A 19708-nucleotide genomic window follows, 5' to 3' on the forward strand; every position below is an offset into this window, starting at 1 on the left:
TAATTGTTGATATTGTTTAATCATAGCCCTTCCGACACTGGTATTGGGATCCCATTCAGGATCACTTTTAGGCATGAACCTAGCAGGATCATCATTGGCATTCCACCTCTGATTTTTCTGTTTGGCTTTTTCCATTACCAATCGCCTTTCTTCTGGAGTAAAAAGAGTGCTTAACAGTGTCTGCATGTCTCCTCACGTAGGGTTATGATTGCTTATAATTGCATCCCCTAATTGATACATTTTGTCCGGGTTTTCCCGATAGGATCCAACTGATTGCTTCCAATTCAAAAGGTCTAAAGTAGTGAATGGTACATGCACAAACACCGGTAAGCCTTCCACTCCAATTGCTTGTCGGAGTGGTGCTTGTATTACAGGTGCACGAGCCCGAGTCCTTCTGGAGATTGGTGAAGAGTCCCTCTGAGTGGACTGTTCCCCTATTCCATCAGACTCAATTTCATTATTTAACTCCTCCTGCTTAGTTCTTGGCACTAATAATTGAACATCCTCTGGCTCCTCATTACCCTGGATACATCCTTTTCCGATATCACATGCAGAACAACATCTCTGTCTCTTTTCTAACCCGTTTTCCGCCAAAACATATATACCATCAGGATCACTATTCAACAGTTTACATTTCTTTCTGATTTCATGATTATTCCGTAATGCAAAGAACAAATCAACATACGGTACTTCATCCCATTTATCCATCCTTCTACAGAAAAGCATCAATTGCAACACAGTATTATAGTTTAGAGTTCCATTTTCAGGCCATTTTCCATCATCACCTAATTTGTACATTGGCCACCACTGCTTACAATATTTACAGAATTTTTCTTTAGTTAGGGATCCCCTCCAAATTTCTGCCAATTCTTCAGGATGCATCCTAAAGGAGTGCAGGAAGGTATCTCGGTAGAGGGATTTAAACCCATATTATTTCCTAGGAAAAACTTTGTTAACCAGGACTTCATGTACTCAGCAACCGAAGGATATTCCGATATTCCTTTCAAGCGTCTACATACAGAAGTCTAAATAAGCTCCTGCTGCGGTCCTTTATGGGCGTCTTACGCAGAGCAATTTCAAAACAGAAACTGATACTGAAACAGAAACCAGAACGAGGGACGTCTCCCTTCGTTAAACAGATCAGTACCAAAAAAACATAAACCAGATGCTACTGCCGCGTATCTTTCCTGATGCGTCTTATGCAGAGCCCAGAACAAAAACAGAACCAGATTTCCCACTCACCGAGATTTCCTTCTCTGCAGTCCCCTGAAGATATCTCGTTAAATTCGTGTTGCACCGTTGTGTCGCTTACGGCCTGACCGCAGAAGGGAGGCCGAAAGGAGTCCCCGAACAACAGGTCGGTGCACGCCGGAATCCGTTCGGACCGCCACTTCCCATCAGGACAGCAAGACGATCCAGGCAAGGCCTTATGGCAGTCCCATCTGGGTCGCCAAAATGTTGCCTCACAAATGGAGTTTGTTACCCGGTGTGCAACACCCAATACGCACACAGAGCCAAGATATCAGTTTATTTCAAGTTTTGCGCAAGACCGGGTGCTAGGTGGTAGCTCCACAAAGCTAGCACACCGCTCATTCATACAGGTGCAGTATTTATACGGTCTATTTATACATATGCATAAGTAATTATGCAAAGCAGTTTTCTATTGGTCTACATTTTCTTGTCTTACTCTTAAAGCTACAGTGCTACTTTAATATTCTGCGCACGCTCAAAGGTGAGGGGTCTCTGCTTGGGCCGGGGTCTCCAGCTCGAGGGGTGTGACTTTAAGTATTATAATGAGGATAGTTCACGTGAGGGTGCTTCTTATCACACTTCTGCTAGTTGTTTCAGATTGTTCCCAAAACATCTTACTTGGCTTGCATACTTCTTCAGGATGTGTTTCACTCCCAAGGACAATAATGTTGATTAGACGTTTCACATTCCAGTCTGAATCCCCCTTATTAATTTTACATAAGTCCTGGCCTTCCACCAGCTCCTGATTGACTACAGGTGGGCCCATGAAACATCGGGACATCTAGGGAGAGATGCAACATGCAGATGGTGTCGTGGTCGAAGGGTGGACCTGACCATGGAGGCCATCACACAGGTCACTCATGAATGTGAAACGTGCCACAATCAAGTGAGCCACACAAGTAAAGTCTCCATGGAGTAGAGTGCGGTGGCTGGGTTTTCAGTATGGTGAGGTCTGGCAAATTGACTATATTGGACCACCGCCATGAACACGCCAAGGCAAGTGCTACATACTCACCTGCCGGTGAGTTGGAAGCAACTACCGGTTGGCTAGAAGCATACCGTATAAACCATGCCACTGCCCAAAACACCATCTTGGGACTTGAAAGGCAAGTTTTATGGTGACATGGTACCCCAGAAAGAATTGAATCAGACAATAGGACTCATTTCTGAAATAACATCATAAACTCCTCGGCCAAGAAGCATGGCATTGATTGAATGTATCACATCCCCTATCACCCACAAGCCTCTGGAAAGATTGAGAGATATAATGGACTGTTAAAGACTATGTTGAGAGCATTGGGCAATGGGGCATGGAAGCACTGGGATAAATTCAGCAGAAGCCACTTGGCTGGTTAACACCAGAGGATCTGCTAACCGTCTTGGTCCTGCTCAAACAAAACCCCTACATACTGTGGGAGGAGATAAGGTCCCTGTCGTGCACATAGGGAAGTGGCTGGGGAAGGCATTGTGGATTGCTCCTCCCTTGGGAAAAGGCAAACCCATTCGTGGGACTGTCTTCGCTCAAGGATGTGGGTGTACTTGGTGGGTAATGTGGAAGGATGGGGAGATCCAGTGTGTGCCTCAAGGAGATTTAACCTTGGGGGAAAAATAATCTGTGATGAGAGTTGTATGTTGTAGGAAGTAACGTAGCAGGAACTACCTGAACTGACAAAGCGTGAGCTTCGCAAAGAACCAGGCGAGTGCAGCAATGACCCAAACCAAGCTGGTGTTGGTGCCCAGCAATCAAACATGCTGCTTCTCCTGTCCTGAGCGATCACCTTGAAAGATGGCGCTCAAGTCATAGCCTGTTCTTATGGACATTTTGGGGAGTGGCAGAGGCCCACAGAATGGGGAAATAAGATCTACCTATTTGTTAAGGGACAGGGGATAGTAGTTAATGAGAATGTATAAATGTATATGTTGGGTATAAAGATGGTTTAAGTATGTAGTATAAGTTGTAAGTATTGGTAAGAGGGGATTTCAGGAATGACAAATAGATACAATGGGATGGTTAGAAGATATATAAATGTATCACATTATGTGGGACCTGAGCATGACACAAATGGTATGGAATAAGGGGTGGAGATTGTATTGGGTCTGGCTGGGATGGAGTTAACTTTCCCCATAGGAGCCCTCACAGTGCTATGCTTTGTATTGGTAGCTAGAATGGTGTTGATATCACACCAGTGTTTTGGCTATTGCTGAGCAGTGCTCCCACAGCATCAAGGCTGTCTCTCCAATACCACACACACACACCCCACCCCCAAAGGCAAGTAGGATGGGGGCGGGCAAGAGGTTGGGAGGGGACATAGCCGGGACAGCTGACCCGAACTGACCAAAGGGATATTCCATACCATATGATGTTGTGCTCAGCAATAAAAGCTAAGAGAAAGGAGGAGGAGGGGAGGCATTCGTGGTTAAGGCATTTGTGTTCCAAAGCAGCTGCTACACATACTGAGGCCCTACTTCCCAGGAACATTTTCAGAACATTGCCTGCTGATGGCAAGTAGAGAATAAATCTCCTTTTTCTTGCTTTGCTTCTGTGTGTGGCCTTTGCTTCTTTTTCATTAAACTGCCTTTATCTCGACCACAAGTTTTTCATCTTATTTTCTCCCCCATCCTGCTGAGGAGGGGGAGTGAGAGAGCGGCTTGGTGGGCACCTGGTGGTCAGCCAAGGTCAACCCACCACAGCAGCATTTCAAGCACACAAAGTAAGGCACTACTACTAAATTACTAAATAAGCAGAGAATGTTCATCATCTCTCTCTGAGTAAACCACTACCAACTTATCTTAAAGCCCAATGTTTCATTCTTTACACAGAAGCATTAAGAAACTCAGAATTATTTCACACTAAAAGAGAAAAACATCCAAAAAAATCAAAGTACAGTTGTATAATTTTAATGTATTGCAAAGGGTTGACTTCAGAAACAGGTTCTAATGCTTCTTTCACACACAGCTATTCTGTGCTGAATATCTCTTAATGCTATACATCAATACACTGCACCCTCATTAATATCCCATGAAGAGAATATTTCAGTCCAAAACACTGTGTCTGGCTAATGATTCACTGCATCTGTGTAGAAGCTACTCAGTAGAATTATGAAATCCATTTAGTAAGGCCACACAACTTTAAAAGTCTAGTATATTGAATAAAATAATTTTATTTGTATCCACTTTAAAAAAACAAACAAAGTTTATGGAATCTGAAAGTAGATGATAAAAGGTAACTTTTAACTGAGACTTCATATGGAAGATTCTTTACCCAAAAATATGCCAAACATTAAGGTCATAAAGAACTTCAAGGTTCTGTGCTATACTGTATGATATGTAAACAGATTTTGAAAATACTTTCCCATCATATATTTTGACATGGTATGCACAAATTTTAAAAATAAAAAATAAAAAATAAATTAAATTGCCTTAAGGTATTTCTTAGAAGTAAAGCCATTTGAAGATCTATTTACCATCTGTGGTGACAAACTTCTATATATCCAAAATATTTCCTTTTCCCCCAGTGCAGAATAACTGTCTGGAGGCAATTACCTATCAAAATGATGCCAGCAACACAGATCTGATTGTATGACTTCAACACTTAAAAGAGCACACTGGTTATACATGGCTTTTAACCTTGAGCTACAATTATGCTATCAGAACTAAAATCAAGTCTAAATCATTCATGTAGAGATGTGTGTGTCATCTGAACACTGTTTAGAGTCCTTGTTTTCCAGATCTGATGGAGGTGGTGAAGGTGCTCCGAGGTTCTTGTGCTTATATTCAGGGCAGGATGAACTTTGCAAATACCAGTTTCTCCAATTAACGACAAGCCACAAATCCCAAAGTAGGCATGTAAAGCATCTGAAAGCAGGATGGAAAATGAAAAAGAAAATTATGTTTCTGTCAGGCTGTAACAGCCAACTGTTCCTGGATTCCAAAACCCCCGAATAATTACAACCAAGGAAAACAAACAGATGTTACATTTTAGACTTAGTATTTGAAACAAGAAAAGAATTTCTGCCCAAACCCTCCAGCATGAAATGATGGTGTGCAATCTCTAAGACTAGAGTCTTCTTTATTTTATAACAGTTCCTGCCCACTACTTAATATCTTCTGAATTCTCATGCTGAACAGCAAAATCATTTGAGGAGCTGTAAATACATTTCCCTCAGCAGAGTAAATCTTCCCCCCAGCAATGTGAAGGAATTTTTTTTGCAAATGAAAGGTCAGGTGGATAGCTGGCTACTTAGTGGACAGCTGACTATTGAAACACCAAAATTAGCACCAGTAGCCAAACAGCAAGATTTAGAAGTATGAAAAAAATCATTACTTTCCCTAATCTCCCCCCTTCCAGAGAAAATACCCTAAGGATATGAATTCATGAAGTAGCTTGATCAGCAGAGATGAGATGCTCTTATTTCCCCATCCCACAGCTCTCCTGCTGCCTATCTTATACCAGCACTAGAGCTTGCTCAACACCCTCCATGACTTAAAGTAATTCAGAAAACATGGAAGAAAACTAATCCAAGCAGGAAAAATTGGACAGCTTTCTGACATTTTAGCGAATTAAACTGGTTTGCAGAAATGTTCAATATACACCAATTCTAGTGCAAAAAGGGGAAAGGACATGCAGCTGTACTTAAGGAAGCTGGGAGGAAGAGGAGTGAGCCTGCCCCCTCTGGGCAACAATAATCCATTAGGTTGGATTATCCGCCCAAGAAATCACAGTCTAAAGATGGAAAGAGGATGTGACCTTAATGTGTCCCTTCCAAATTCTCAACAATTGGTAATCTTTTGGAGGTATCACTAATTTCATGTCTGACTAAAATGATATTATAAGAAGTTATATGGCTAGAGTCTCGCTAGCCAGATACTTTCTCTGAAAGATGGCTTCTGCTTATCAGCATTAACATGCAGACAAAAGCACATTCAGTAGATATAGTCCCTATTGATCTTGCAGAAAGTATGTCAGGCAAGGAAAGCTCAACTTCAGGAAATACAGTATATTAACTCCTGTGGAAAGCTTCATTGATACTCACTAAAATCCATATACAAACCTAATTACCTATATAGGGATATTTGGTGAGTTTAACCACGAAGTTCTACACTTGTGCAAATCCATATCAACTTAATATACAACTCCATTGTAGGCATAACATACCTATGCAGCCTGTGTACTCCTCTCTTTAAAGCTATAAAAAATACAAAGCTTTTCAAGGCTGAAAAACATAGGTCCAAATGTTTTGTTTCACGAGCAACTCACAAATACATGGCAGTACACAATCTCACAACTACTGAGCAGCTGTCTTAAAAACAAACAAAAATACAAGGTGGATTTATACTTCTACTAGTACAAATCTCACTTCAGTGTTTTACATTTAGTAAATGTGCACACTCATTTTCATCCTCTCCTTCTCTTTTTATCATGTTAGATCTTTTAATCTTTCTTTTGCATCACCTGTAATTCACACATTTCAAATTCTTTTGTATTGTATATCATTTAAAGATATCAAGTGAGATGCATCAGCACTACATCTAGTAGTTTAAAATAAATTTATTTAAATTTATTTAAATCTTATAATGATTTATGCTCAAATCTAGAAAAAAATGAATGACTTAGGTATGTGTTCTAACAAAATCCCCAGCTCTGTAGAACCCTAATGTTTGGGGTTTTAATATTTGTAATAAGTAGCATTAACATAAGATAGCAGATCTAACTGCTTTTTTTCAGGAAACTTCTGATAGCCTTTCCTGCATTTGAGAACCCTATGTAGATACTTACCTGTAGAGACTACTAAAAACTAAAGAATAGTCTTTTCGTGATTCACTTTGGTACGCTCATGATTTCAGAGGATTACTAGCATTTAAAAGACTTCTGACTTTTCAGATTGATTTTCAAAAGCAAGAAATAGTTTTGTAAGATCACTGCTCAACAAGCACACTGGTCCAAACACTTACTATTTTAAATCAATAAACACTGCTACCTCTAAAACCAACAAAGTATTAACATCTGTTAGCATGGGAACATCAGGACTACAAAATAATATTTTCCTGAATAATCAGCTGTGAAAAGTTACTTGCAATTTTGGTAGTCCATGTAATATTTAAACAGAGCTTTTTGCATAAAGTAGGAGATACAGAAGTTCAAATTCTGAATCTATTTTAGAAAGCACCTATGAAAAAATTGCATATGCTTATTTTGCAACCTTTCCCTGGCATATTCTGTCACATCTGAGTTTTGCAACAAAACCAAACTGAGACCACTATTCTCAGCTTTACAAAAGCTAAATGCTTCAAGGAGAACGAATCACTTCTGTCCTTATTCGACCTCAACAGAACTATTAACTCATTTGTGAGATGACCCATACCAGTCTCATCTTGACATTTTGACATGGAAGTCAAGAGGACTGTGTACATTTAGCCATCAGTAGGCTTCTGAAAACAATGGAGCTGCAGACACTTCACATTAATAAAGTGGGAAATCTTTACTGTGTTCAAAAAGACAGCTTGGCTTTCAGATAGTAGACTGATCTTGTAGGAAGCTCAGCTGTGTATATATGGCATTGAAACTACAGATCCATTAAAAAAAATGATGCTGCATTTACAGTCATTCTTCAGATTAGAACTGCATTAACTTTTTTACTATTTTTCTTCAAAACATGAACACAGACTTATGTCACCATCTGCCTGAGGAAAGAATGCTGCAATAAACCCACCTATCACAAAAGTATAAACTGATTTGTTTTTTCTGTAAAAATCCTACACCATTAAAATTCAACAGTACCAAAGGAAACATGAAACAAGTTTTTCCCAGAAGATATGCAATCTTATAAGACGTATTCTATAAATTGTCAGAGCTAGAAAAAATCTGGCATACCAGCAAAACTTCTGTACGTTCATAAAGCAACAATCTAGTTAATCCTTAGTACTCTAGTTCAATCTTCTTGTTCCATTTCTGTGGCCAGCTAGAGCATTCACGTTAAAAAGTAGCTTCCTCTCAAAAGAAAGTTTAAGAGACAGGAAAAGCTTGCTTTATAGGAAACAGTAGTGTACGGGCAGGAACACGATACAAATCAAAGCAAACAGCTTTATTAGTAGTCTTGCCTTCCTCAAATCTTATCTCAAACTATCTTAAAAGACAGGTTGAGGAACTTTTTACATGATTGGGGTTTTAAACATACTGTTTTTCTTCCTAACCTCCTAAGTAAACAGTTCATCAAGATAAACAGAGAAGTGATACTGATTGGTCTACATAATGTACACCAAATATAGCTAGTTGTCAGGAATCCTAAACTGTTTTTTTGGGGGGAAGCATGTCATGAGCACTATATTATCAGTGTGGGTCCACTCTGACAAACTGTCAACTGCTCTTCAAAATTAAATGATGCCATGCTGAAATATCTCTGTGCAGATTCTGAACAGTCTCCTCCTTTATTATAACTATGTTTTTATCTTGTTTGGTCAGTTTATGGACTGTTTATCTTCTCTGTACAAAATGTCACTGAACATTACTACTGACACAAAGTTTGTTTTCATATCTTTACAGTATCTCCTTTGAATTCTAGCGTCTTTTCAAATTATCAGTTTCCACTTCCAAAATGCAACTAATAATTATTTCAGATATACTATGTATAATTTCTATGTGTAATTACAATCTGTAAATCATAATATGTAACTATCTAAACTTTGAGTTGAGTATTTTTAAATACATCAAAGATTTCTGAATAAGCTCAAAGGATTCATTTCTTAAGGAAATAAACATTCTTAAATATTTTACTCAGACCCTTTACAAAGATACCCACTGCACAGTATGATTTTTAATTAGAATGGTTAAACACATATGGAAAAGCTTGTCCAGCTCTAAATAGACAGTGATACTGTTTTGGTGATAGTCTAAATGACAGCAGCTCACTTGCTCTGATGCTGAACAAGGAAAAACTATATACCTTTCCCTCTAAATCATGAAAATCTCATATTTTAAGGTTTATTTTTTTCCATTATTTGAAGGAGACTGGGGAAAAAAAACCTTTCTTACACCTCTCAAATGTTTGACTGCTGGAATATATTTGTAGCTTAAAAGACACCATAATTTTGAGAAGTAAATTTACCTGGATGGCTATCTGGCCACTTGGCAAATCCACCAACAAGACGATCTTGAGTTGACAGGATGTAATTTCGGTTTCTCTCAAAATTTGTATATTGGAATATGTTCAAGAGCTGAAAAGAAGTTAGAATGTTACAGTAATATACTAAACTTGAGTATATTTTAAATATTTACATAGTTAAGTAGTACAATATAGCACTAATCTGTTAAACCTTCTTATCCTGCATTTTTTCAAGATTAAAAACTTTTATAGTGATCTTTGCATATTCTTGTACTTGCACCAAATATGTAATTCTTCCAAGTAAAACAAGATGGTTAAAGAAATCAAGTCAATAACTATCCTGTAGGTTTTCTGTACACTACCTTCAAAGTTGCTCCCACCCAAAAGGAATAGCAGGTGTCTACAGGTTTGTTGGGTCGTCCATGGTAGCCATTCTGTTGTCTCATTATACACCACCTTCTTATCCTGTTCAGTTCTTTTTCTGAAAAAACTTCCTCCAGTTTACCCATCAAACACAGCGATGCAATACCACAAAATGTAGAGCCACCTATGAGGAAACAGTTGTTTATGCAATGTTTTAAGATACTCAGATTTTCACTGAAGCCTGTATGGTCTCGATTGGAATTTTAACTAGGGTAATATCAATTAAATCAATGGATTTCTAAAAAGAGTACAGCAGGAATGAGTAAATGGTAATGCAACAGAAGACATTTCTTGATATGTTACTTGCACAAGAAAGCTAATGGGAAACCAGCAATCAGACTATCAGACTGAAGCAGAGATGCCAAACAAGTCACAGACACGACTCCCCAGAGAAGAAAAATAAACTGAAGGCTAAGTGTCTGACAAGCAGTAAGCAAAAAAAAACCCAACAAAAACCCACAAAACACAAAAGACATGGTTAATGCTATTAAAAAACTGGAGGATTCCCATGGTTGTAGCAAACACACAAATTACGCTTCTAAGGATTTTTTTATTGTCAAGGAAACTGCAAGGTAAAATTTGAAATTAGAGGAGAAACTCATATTCTCTGTCTGTGTAACATTGCTATCACTTTTAAAAAACCATCAAAGCTCATTCTGAGTCTATTACCTGTAATTTATATAACTACAGCCTGGAAGTAAGCTGTTGATAGAAGACATGGGGACCAAGATCCATTGTTACACTATTATGGCACTAGACAACCCCATGAAATCTAGGACTATTTTTCATTCTGATGTGGAAATGCAGGAAGGATACTTAAGTAATGACATTTGTCATTGCTAGAATTCTACAGCAACTTATTTAACTACATTTTAAAATATGTAGGGGTATAATTTAAGTTTTTCAACTTTGCCAGGGGTCTAGGGGCCAGCTGCTGGATGGACTTGTCATCTTGAATGGTGTATATATGTGTATATATTGTAGAAAAAAATAGAAATAGTATAGGAGTTAGTAGTAGTTAAGAAGGGATCACAGTTAGAAATAGAAACTAGCATTCGAGACTGTGAGAATTGTAGAATATTCAAGGTAATAGATAATGCCTAAGCTAGATAAGAGGGTACGGGCACTGCATATTTTACTAACAAGACTATGTTTGTCCTAAAAGAATGCGAAGCTGTAACCCTTCAAAGACCAATAACGGGAACATCCTCTTACCGGGAGAGCCGTAAAGATAAAAGGACACCACAACAACCATGAAAACAACAGGAATAACAGTAACTAGGGGAAAGGTAAAGGCGGCAGGGGGAGATCGCGACCACCGACCCAATTGGGGGACGAAAGGACTACCCCCCCACTCCTTGTGAGCATGCGCAGTGAATTAAAATCATACTGTGACTTTAAATCGAAGCGGAGAAAATACGGACCAATGGAAGAAGAGGATGATTAGTTAGTCTGATGATTATGTATTAGATAGGCACGGTGTGTTAATTTTTATGCATAAACACTGAAAAATAATTGCAACAGGTGTGCTCGATTTGTGGAAATATTCCACCTTGCACCCTGCGCAGAATAAAGCAATGTCTCCTCTCTAAACATGCTCTGTGTGTTTCGGGAGTTATTTTACAGCGAGGCAACAGTTTTGGTGACCCAGATGGGACTCTGAAATTCGAGACCGGACTTCGATCGACACTTGCTACTGCCGGAGGATCGCGAACCAGACTCCAGCACGCACCAGAGGACTTTGTCCGGGGGCTCCTCTCGCGATTCCCTGGTGGGTGGTGAGTGGCCGATTGATACCGGGATAGAGACATTGTTACTTTGAAATTTTGCTGGTTACTGATACTGGTCTGAATTGGTTTTGGTTAATTGCAGCTGCTGCATTGGTATATTGGTCTCTCCTGCGCTACTACAGTGACGACCGGAGCAGGTAGAATTTTAGCTTGGTCTGGTTCATTTGTATTGGTAATCATTTATTGTTGGTGATTTTAAAGAATATTGTTGTACAATATTACAAATGGGAAACGTGACATCTTCCACAGAAGGGGAAATACTTAAAGCTTCCCCATTGGGTTGTATTTTAAAACATTGGAATAAGTTTGGAGGTCACCCGTTATCACGAAAAAGTTAATAGAATATTGTAATTAATGGAACTTTGAAATATAATACTATGTTACAGTTAATGCTGTTTTGTAGAAGAGAAGAAATATATGGGGAGGTAATGACCAGGGTGGAAATGGGGAAGCCAGAGAAGGTGATGCTAACAGTGATGCTGAAATTGAAGGGGAGAATTTCAGTCTGATAGCAGGAAGAGCTAGGAGAGGGGGGGCGGCAGTGCTGCAAGCACCCTTAAGGCAGGCAGTAGGTCCAGCAGGAGAGCCGGTGTGGGTTAAAACTCCTTTCTCGGTAGCGGACTTAAGGGCTTGGAAAGAGATATACAGGTGGTGTTAAAGACATTGTTGTCATATGAGGAACGGAGGACTGTTGTGGTTAAGGCTAGGGAAGAAGCAGAGAGGGTTCATGCCCAGGATGCACAGGCAGGGAGACTGGAGGATCATTTTCCCTCCAACAATCCGAACTGGGATCCAAACAATCAGGCACAAAGATTATTGTTAACTGAATATCAGAGGTTAATACTGTTTGGTGTAAGGAATGCGATTCCGAAACTGAAAAATTTGTCTAAATTATATCAGGTGGTACAAGGGAAAGATGAAACTCCATCAGCCTTCTTTGAATGATTATGTGAAGTGGCTAAGAAATGGACTGATTTGGATCCGGAGAGAGAGGCCGATGCACTAATATTTGTGACTTTGTTTGTGGGGCAGTCAAATCCTGATATTAGGAGAAAATTGCAAAAGACAGAAGGAGAGGATGCAAGATCTATGAATAGGTTATTAGAGGTGGCGTGGAAAGTGTATAATAACAGGGATGAGGAAGAAAAGAAGCGACAGAAAAAGGAGCAAGTTAAAAGAGAGAGTTGCAAGGCTCAACTGCTGGCTGCAGCAATAGCGGAAGGCAATCGAAATAGTAGAAGGCAAAATGATGGGTATAGGTTAAATCAAGGAAGTATGACCCCCTTCTTTAGACCTGGGGAGGGTAAACCCTTGAGTAAGGATCAGTGTGCTTTGTGCAGACAAAAAGGGCATTGGAAGAGGGATTGCCCTCAGAATCGATTTCAGAGGAATTTTCCAAGAAAACAAGAAGATCCCAGGGTGGAAGAGCTGCTTACCCTGTATTCAGATTGACAGGGACCAGGGGATGAATCGGAAGTTTCCCCAACAGAACCCCTAGTTACTTTGAAGTTGGGGAATGATAAGATAGATTTTCTAATAGATACAGGAGTGACATGTTCAGTGTTAAATACTTGTAAAGGTAAATTGAGTAAACAAAATTTAGCTGTCATTGGAGCCACAGGGAAAAGGGAGGTAAGGCCCTTCTTCCAACCAATTAAGTGTGGAATTGGAAATCGAGTTATCACTCACAAATTTTTATACATTCCCGATTGCCCGATGCCTTTGTTAGGAAGAGGTTTACTCAGTAAACTAAATGCACAAATTATTTTTGAAAACAGCAATATACAGGTACAGATATCGGAAGAAAAAAGCCCTAGAAGTGCAAGTGTTTATTTTGCAGGAAGAAGCACAAGAGACTCCAGACTCTGAGACAATCCCAGAAGAAATATTGAATGCAGTGACCCCACTGGTATGGGCCTCCGGGATCCCAGGACGATCGCGCGCTGCTGAACCGGTAAACATCCCATTGAAACCTGGAGCACAACCGGTAAGACGAAAACAATATCCTATTAAACTAGAAGAGAGAAAGGGTTTAGAACCCATAATAGAAAAGTTTATGGCTCATGGACTGCTACGAGAATGCCAATCGGAGTATAATACTCCAATTTTACCAGTAAAGAAACCTCATTCAAACGAATATAGGCTGGTTCAAGATTTGAGAGCAGTAAATCAAATTGTGCAGGATGTTCACCCAGTGGTAGCAAATCCATATACTTTATTGACTGCAATTAAAGAAACAGATCAGTGGTTCACAGTATTAGATTTGAAGGGTGCTTTCTTTTGCATCCCTTTGGAATTTGAAAGTCAAAAGATATTTGCCTTTGAGTGGGAAAATCCAAAAACTGGCCGAAAGGCTCAACTGTGCTGGACCATTCTTCCGCAAGGATTTAAGAATAGTCCAACAATCTTTGGAAATCAATTAGCAAAGGAATTGGGAGGATTGGCAAAAAGAAAACCCAGAAATAACTTTACTACAGTATGTGGATGATATCCTTTTGGGAACAAAAACATTAGAAGACTGTACAGTATACCATTGATCTCTTGAACTTTTTAGGAGCAGCGGGGTATAAAGTGTCAAAGAAAAAGGCACAAATTACACAACAGACAGTGACTTATTTGGGATTCACCATCACCAAAGGGCAGAGAAGCCTTGGCCCAGAGAGAAAAGAGGCAATTTGTCAAATACCAGAGCCTGGGTCTAAACAAGAGCTAAGAGCATTCCTAGGGATGGCCGGATGGTGTCGTCTTTGGATTATTAATTTTGGATTGATTGCAAAACCTCTTTATGAGGCTGTGAAAGGTACAGAGGAACTTCTAGAATGGACTCCAGAATGCCAAATAGCTTTTTTTAAATTGAAAGAAGCCTTGATGTCAGCACCCGCACTAGGGCTTCCTAATTTGGAAAAACCTTTCGAGTTTTTTGTGAATGAAAGACAGCATGTTGCGCTAGGGGTTCTGGTCCAAAAGACTGGATCCTGGAAAAGACCAGTCGGATATTTTTCTAAGCAACTAGATCAAGTAAGCAAAGGATGGCCCTCTTGTTTAAGAGCCGTCGCTGCGACTGTGCTGCTCATTCAGGAAGCTAGGAAATTAACTCTGGGACAAAGAATGATGGTACAGGTGCCACATGCTGTGACAACCATTCTAGAGCAAAAGGGGGGACATTGATTATCCCCTAGTCGAATGATGAAATATCAGGCTGTGTTACTAGAACAAGATGATGTGGAGCTGAAAGTAACAACCACCTTGAATCCAGCCACCCTGTTACCGTTGCCTGGGGAAACTGACTTGGAACATGACTGTTTGAAAACAATCGAACAGGTATATGCGAGTAGGACTGATCTGAAAGATATACCCCCTGGACTCAGCAGAGTTAAATTTATTTATAGATGGGAGCAGCCAAGTGATTAATGGCGTCCGAAGAGCCGGATATGCAGTTATTATTGGAGGAGAAGAATTAGATGAACTGGAAGCAAAAGCCCTCCCTGCCAATACATCTGCCCAGAAGGCGGAGTTGATAGCATTAATAAGAGCTTTAGAGCTAGCAGAAGGAAAGACTGTGAACATATGGACAGATTCTAAATATGTCTTTGGAGTAGTTCATGCACATGGAGCAATTTGGAAAGAAAGGGGTCTCCTTTCATCACAAGGAACACCAGTTAAGTATGGAGAACTAATAAGAAAATTAGTGCAGGTTATTAAACTGCCTGAACAAGTGGCAATCATGCACTGTAAGGCTCATCAATTTGGAAATACCCTTGAAGTGATTGGGAATCGACAGGCAGATTTAGCAGTTAAAAGAGCAGCAGAGCAACAAGTTTTGGGGATATGGCCTGAAAAGTATGAAGACTTAAAGGGACTGCTGATTTATAACAGAGAAGATGATCAATTAGCCAAATTGATCAATGCAAAGAAGAACAAAGATGGATGGTGGATCACAGAAGATAATCAAGTAGTAGTACCTCCAAACATTATGAGAGAATTTATGGAAAAAGAACATAGAGGAACACATTGGGGGGTAGAAGCTCTTATGGACAATGCCAAACTCCACATTTTAAGTGTAGGGATGGGAAATATAGCCAAGAGTATTAACAAGAAGTGTGAAATCTGCCAGCGAAACAATCCTCAAACTCAACCCAGACCTCCACATGGGAAAACTAAGAAAGGAAATACTCCTGGCGACTATTGGCAAATAGATTTCTCAGAACTTCCCAGGCAAAATGGGTATCGGTATTTGTTAGTATTAGTGGATACTTTCTCTGGACGGCCAGAAGCCTTTCCCTGTTGCACCAATCAGGCTAAAGAAGTAGTTAAAATATTACTGAAATAAATAATCCCTCATTTCAGGATTCCAATTGGAATGTCCTCGGATCGAGGACCCCATTTTGTGGCCAAAGCACTCCAGTCATTAGCAAGAATATTAGAAATAAAGTGGGATTTACGCACACCGTGGAGGCCGCAGTCTAGTGGAAAAGTAGAAAGAATGAATCAAACAATAGAGAGGCAATTGAATAAAATTTTTCAGGAAGCGCAGTTAAAATGGCCAGATGCTCTCCCGTTAGCATTGTTAAGAGCAAGGATTACACCAAGGTCCAGAGAAAAGGTTATCCCTTTTTAAATATTATATGGGAGACCTTATCAAAGTATTAATCATGAGCCAGGATCTATAGAATTAATAGGGAAACAATATCTTGAGGAATATGTAATTTCTCTAGGGAAGGTTTTGTCTTCTCTTAACAGGTATCTACAATTGAGAACCCCTTTGGGTCTGGATACTGCAGTTCACGAATTTCAGCCGCGAGACTGGGTCTATCTAAGAACTTGGAGCGACGAACCTCTGAAAGAACATTGGAAAGGACCCTTTCAAGTCCTCCTGACTACGTACACTGCAGTCAAGCCGGATGGAGTAGAGCCGTGGATCCATTACACCCGGATTAAGAAAGGACTTCCACCGGAAAAGTGGACCATGAAGAACCAGGACGAAAGCCCTTTACAACTTAGATTTAAAAGGGACAATCCATGAATTGTACTTGGGATCAGGGCATTGCTTATGTGGATTTAGATCGTACACAAGGCATAAATTTGATAAGGAGCATTGTTGTGTTCACATTCCTAATGTGACTGAAGACCTAAATAAACAGATTGACCAAATTAGACGAGTAGCAAAGGGAACCCAAGAGTTACAGGAGAGTGCGGAGAACAATCGGATAAACAAAATTCTGCAAAGTGTGAGTGGATAGTCTCTTACAGGATGGTTAGCCAATTTAGCCCAGGGTTTGATTCTTACAGTGATGGCAATAATAATCATCATAATAATCATTAACTGTATGAAACAGGCAATACTGAAGACTGTCTTTGTCGGAAACATGATGCTAACCAGAGATGTTGGAAGTCTCAAATGAAATATTTGAAACTTCCAAAGGGGGGAATTGTCATCTTGAACCGTGTATATATGTGTATATATTGTAGAATAAATAGAAATAGTATAAGAGTTATTAGTAGCTAAGAAGGGATCACAGTTAGAAATAGAAACTAGCATTCGAGACTGTGAGAATTGTAGAATATTCAAGGTAATAGATAATGCCTAAGCTAGATAAGAGGGTACGGGCACTGCATATTTTACTAACAAGACTATGTTTGTCCTAAAAGAATGCGAAGCTGTAACCCTTCAAAGACCAATAACGGGAACATCCTCTTACCGGGAGAGCCGTAAAGATAAAAGGACACCACAACAACCATGAAAACAACAGGAATAACAGTAACTAGGGGAAAGGTAAAGGCGGCAGGGGGAGATCGCGACCACCGACCCAATTGGGGGACGAAAGGACTACCCCCCCACTCCTTGTGAGCATGCGCAGTGAATTAAAATCATACTGTGACTTTAAATCGAAGCGGAGAAAATACGGACCAATGGAAGAAGAGGATGATTAGTTAGTCTGATGATTATGTATTAGATAGGCATGGTGTGTTAATTTTTATGCATAAACACTGAAAAATAATTGCAACAGGTGTGCTCAATTTGTGGAAATATTCCACCTTGCACCCTGCGCAGAATAAAGCAATGTCTCCTCTCTAAACATGCTCTGTGTGTTTCGGGAGTTATTTTACAGCGAGGCAACAGTCTGAGTATCTTGATCAACTGGAGATGAGGAACAGCATCAGGTTGTCTGTGCTGCTCATATCTGTGTGAGTGCTGGTATTGTAACAGTATATGGAAGGAAAGAGAGTCTGTTCCTTTAAGGGTATCTGGTCAAAGGCCTTTTCAATGCAAAAGGGGATATTTCAAAGAAAAAGGGGGAAGCCGTAAACAAGAAAATATAGAGAGACACAAACCTGACCAACAAACAATAAGGGAGGCAGTGACGAGAACCAAACCAGGTCAATCACACTAATTGGTAAGGATATATGGAGTGTGGGAATATTTATTTCATTAAGATTAACTGATCAAGGACCTTGTCAAATGAGGAAAAGGGGGAAGCCATAAATAAAACATAGAAGCACAAACCTGACAGGCAAACATAATGGAGACAAAGACAGGAAACAAACCTGGTCAGTCACACTAATGGATGGGCTATCAAGAAACCACAGGCAAACTTGGACTTTGCAACTGATAAGGATGCAAACCTGAGGGTCCAGAATGTTGGAGGGGAGGTCGGTGGAACTATGCAAACAGATGAGGGAATGTGCAGGAGAAGGGGGAGCAGGGAGGAACAAAATGGGAGTAGCCAGAAAAGGGTATAAAAAGGACTGGTCAAGTCTAAAAGGGCACCGGTCAATATACTTGTCTGACTGAGCCCTGTGCCTGATCACTGCAGTCTGTCCTATCTTCTTATTAAATCCTTTCTTAACTATCTCTCTGCATAAACTCTCTCTGTATCCCATGTGTATGTGTGCTGCAAGGACTAAGTGGACCACTGGAGAGACCTGTGTGATTGGATTTGGTGCCAGCTACTGGAGGAGTCAAACCAGGGCTGTAGGTGCCCCTGGGCTATGGTGTCAGCTACTGGAGTGGGTGGGGGTCTTGGCTACCAGCCACTGGGGCAGGAATGAGGTGTATCCCAAAAAAGCAGCTACTGGGAGGGACCAGACTTAGTGAGGCGAGTGAGGGGCTCAGCGCCAGTGGCTGGAGCAGGACTGCAGGTCGCAGTCCACGTGTCTGATGCTGGCTGCTTGGGGGGGCTGAGTGTCTGTATTTCTCCAAATCTGGTGGTGCATGGGGTGTGCATGTGTATTTGCTAGCAAACTTCAAGCTGAACTAGCCAGCAAGTAGGAAGCCCTGGGTCTGGGCAGGGGTATCAGGCAGAGGGACTGTGCTGGTATTCAAGGGGAACGTGAGAATGTGGAGTGCCTGTGGGACAAGTGTGTGAGTGCGTGCATGTTTGCTAGCAAGCATCAAGTTGGACGAGCCGGTGAGTAGGGGACCCATGAAGCAAGTAAGAGGGCCTGGGGTCTGGGCAGTGCTACCAGGGTGTGACCAGTACCCCCTGCTCCTGACACCTGGTACAGCATTGTTGCCAGGATATGGTGACACCCATTATGGAACAGGGAAGCGTAACAGCACATGAGATATTCTGGATGGCAAAACCCAGTGGGCAGGGATGCTTCTTGCGACTGTTCACTCAACTCTTGCTCAGATTTTGGCTAAAACACAGCTCATGCTAAGGCCTGATGTATGCTGGGAGAAGCACCATTAGGTTAAAGGGAGAGCAACAGGTAGGCAGGACACAATGGACAGGAAGAGATAAAGATCATTATGCAGCCATTGCCACCTGCAGCTTTCTATCTCCTGCAGACAAAATTCTTGCATAGTGATTGTCTGGCAGCCTCTTCAGAATCCACTAACTTATGGAAATGGTAAAGACTAAACTCCCAGACTTAGAGGTATAAATGTATCGGCTTATCCAAAAGGCTTTTGAAGGAGATCCAACAGCAGCCAGTCTACTAAGGCCTTCATGCTTCCTGGTGTGATACAGGGGATGCCTGCACCGTGACAGAAGGGGAAAGGGGAGCACCCTCACTGTCGGCTAGAGTACCATGACACCGTCTCCATTGTTCTTCTTTCTCCGAGGAGTGAATGACTCGTGTACTTTTTAAAAGTCAGAGTCTAGATTATGATTATTGTATTGTGTGCTGATTATTAAGAAT

At 40.6% G+C, this 19708-nt stretch overlaps 1 protein-coding gene across 1 annotated transcript in view; it reads right to left on the reverse strand.

Moving 5' to 3' along the window:
* Positions 1-4176: 4176 nt before the first annotated feature.
* The window catches only part of LOC140650460 (geranylgeranyl transferase type-1 subunit beta-like), a 94822-nt gene continuing 79290 nt past the window's right edge, over positions 4177-19708 (reverse strand). The window contains 4 exon segments of the mRNA XM_072858710.1: positions 4177-4972; positions 4975-5106; positions 9354-9462; positions 9713-9897. Of these exon segments, the coding sequence (XP_072714811.1) occupies positions 4926-4972; positions 4975-5106; positions 9354-9462; positions 9713-9897 (473 nt within the window). The 3' untranslated portion in view covers positions 4177-4925.

This window comes from Ciconia boyciana, chromosome 4, assembly GCF_034638445.1.
Source record: "Ciconia boyciana chromosome 4, ASM3463844v1, whole genome shotgun sequence".
In the NCBI taxonomy this organism is placed as follows: Eukaryota; Metazoa; Chordata; class Aves; order Ciconiiformes; family Ciconiidae; genus Ciconia; species Ciconia boyciana.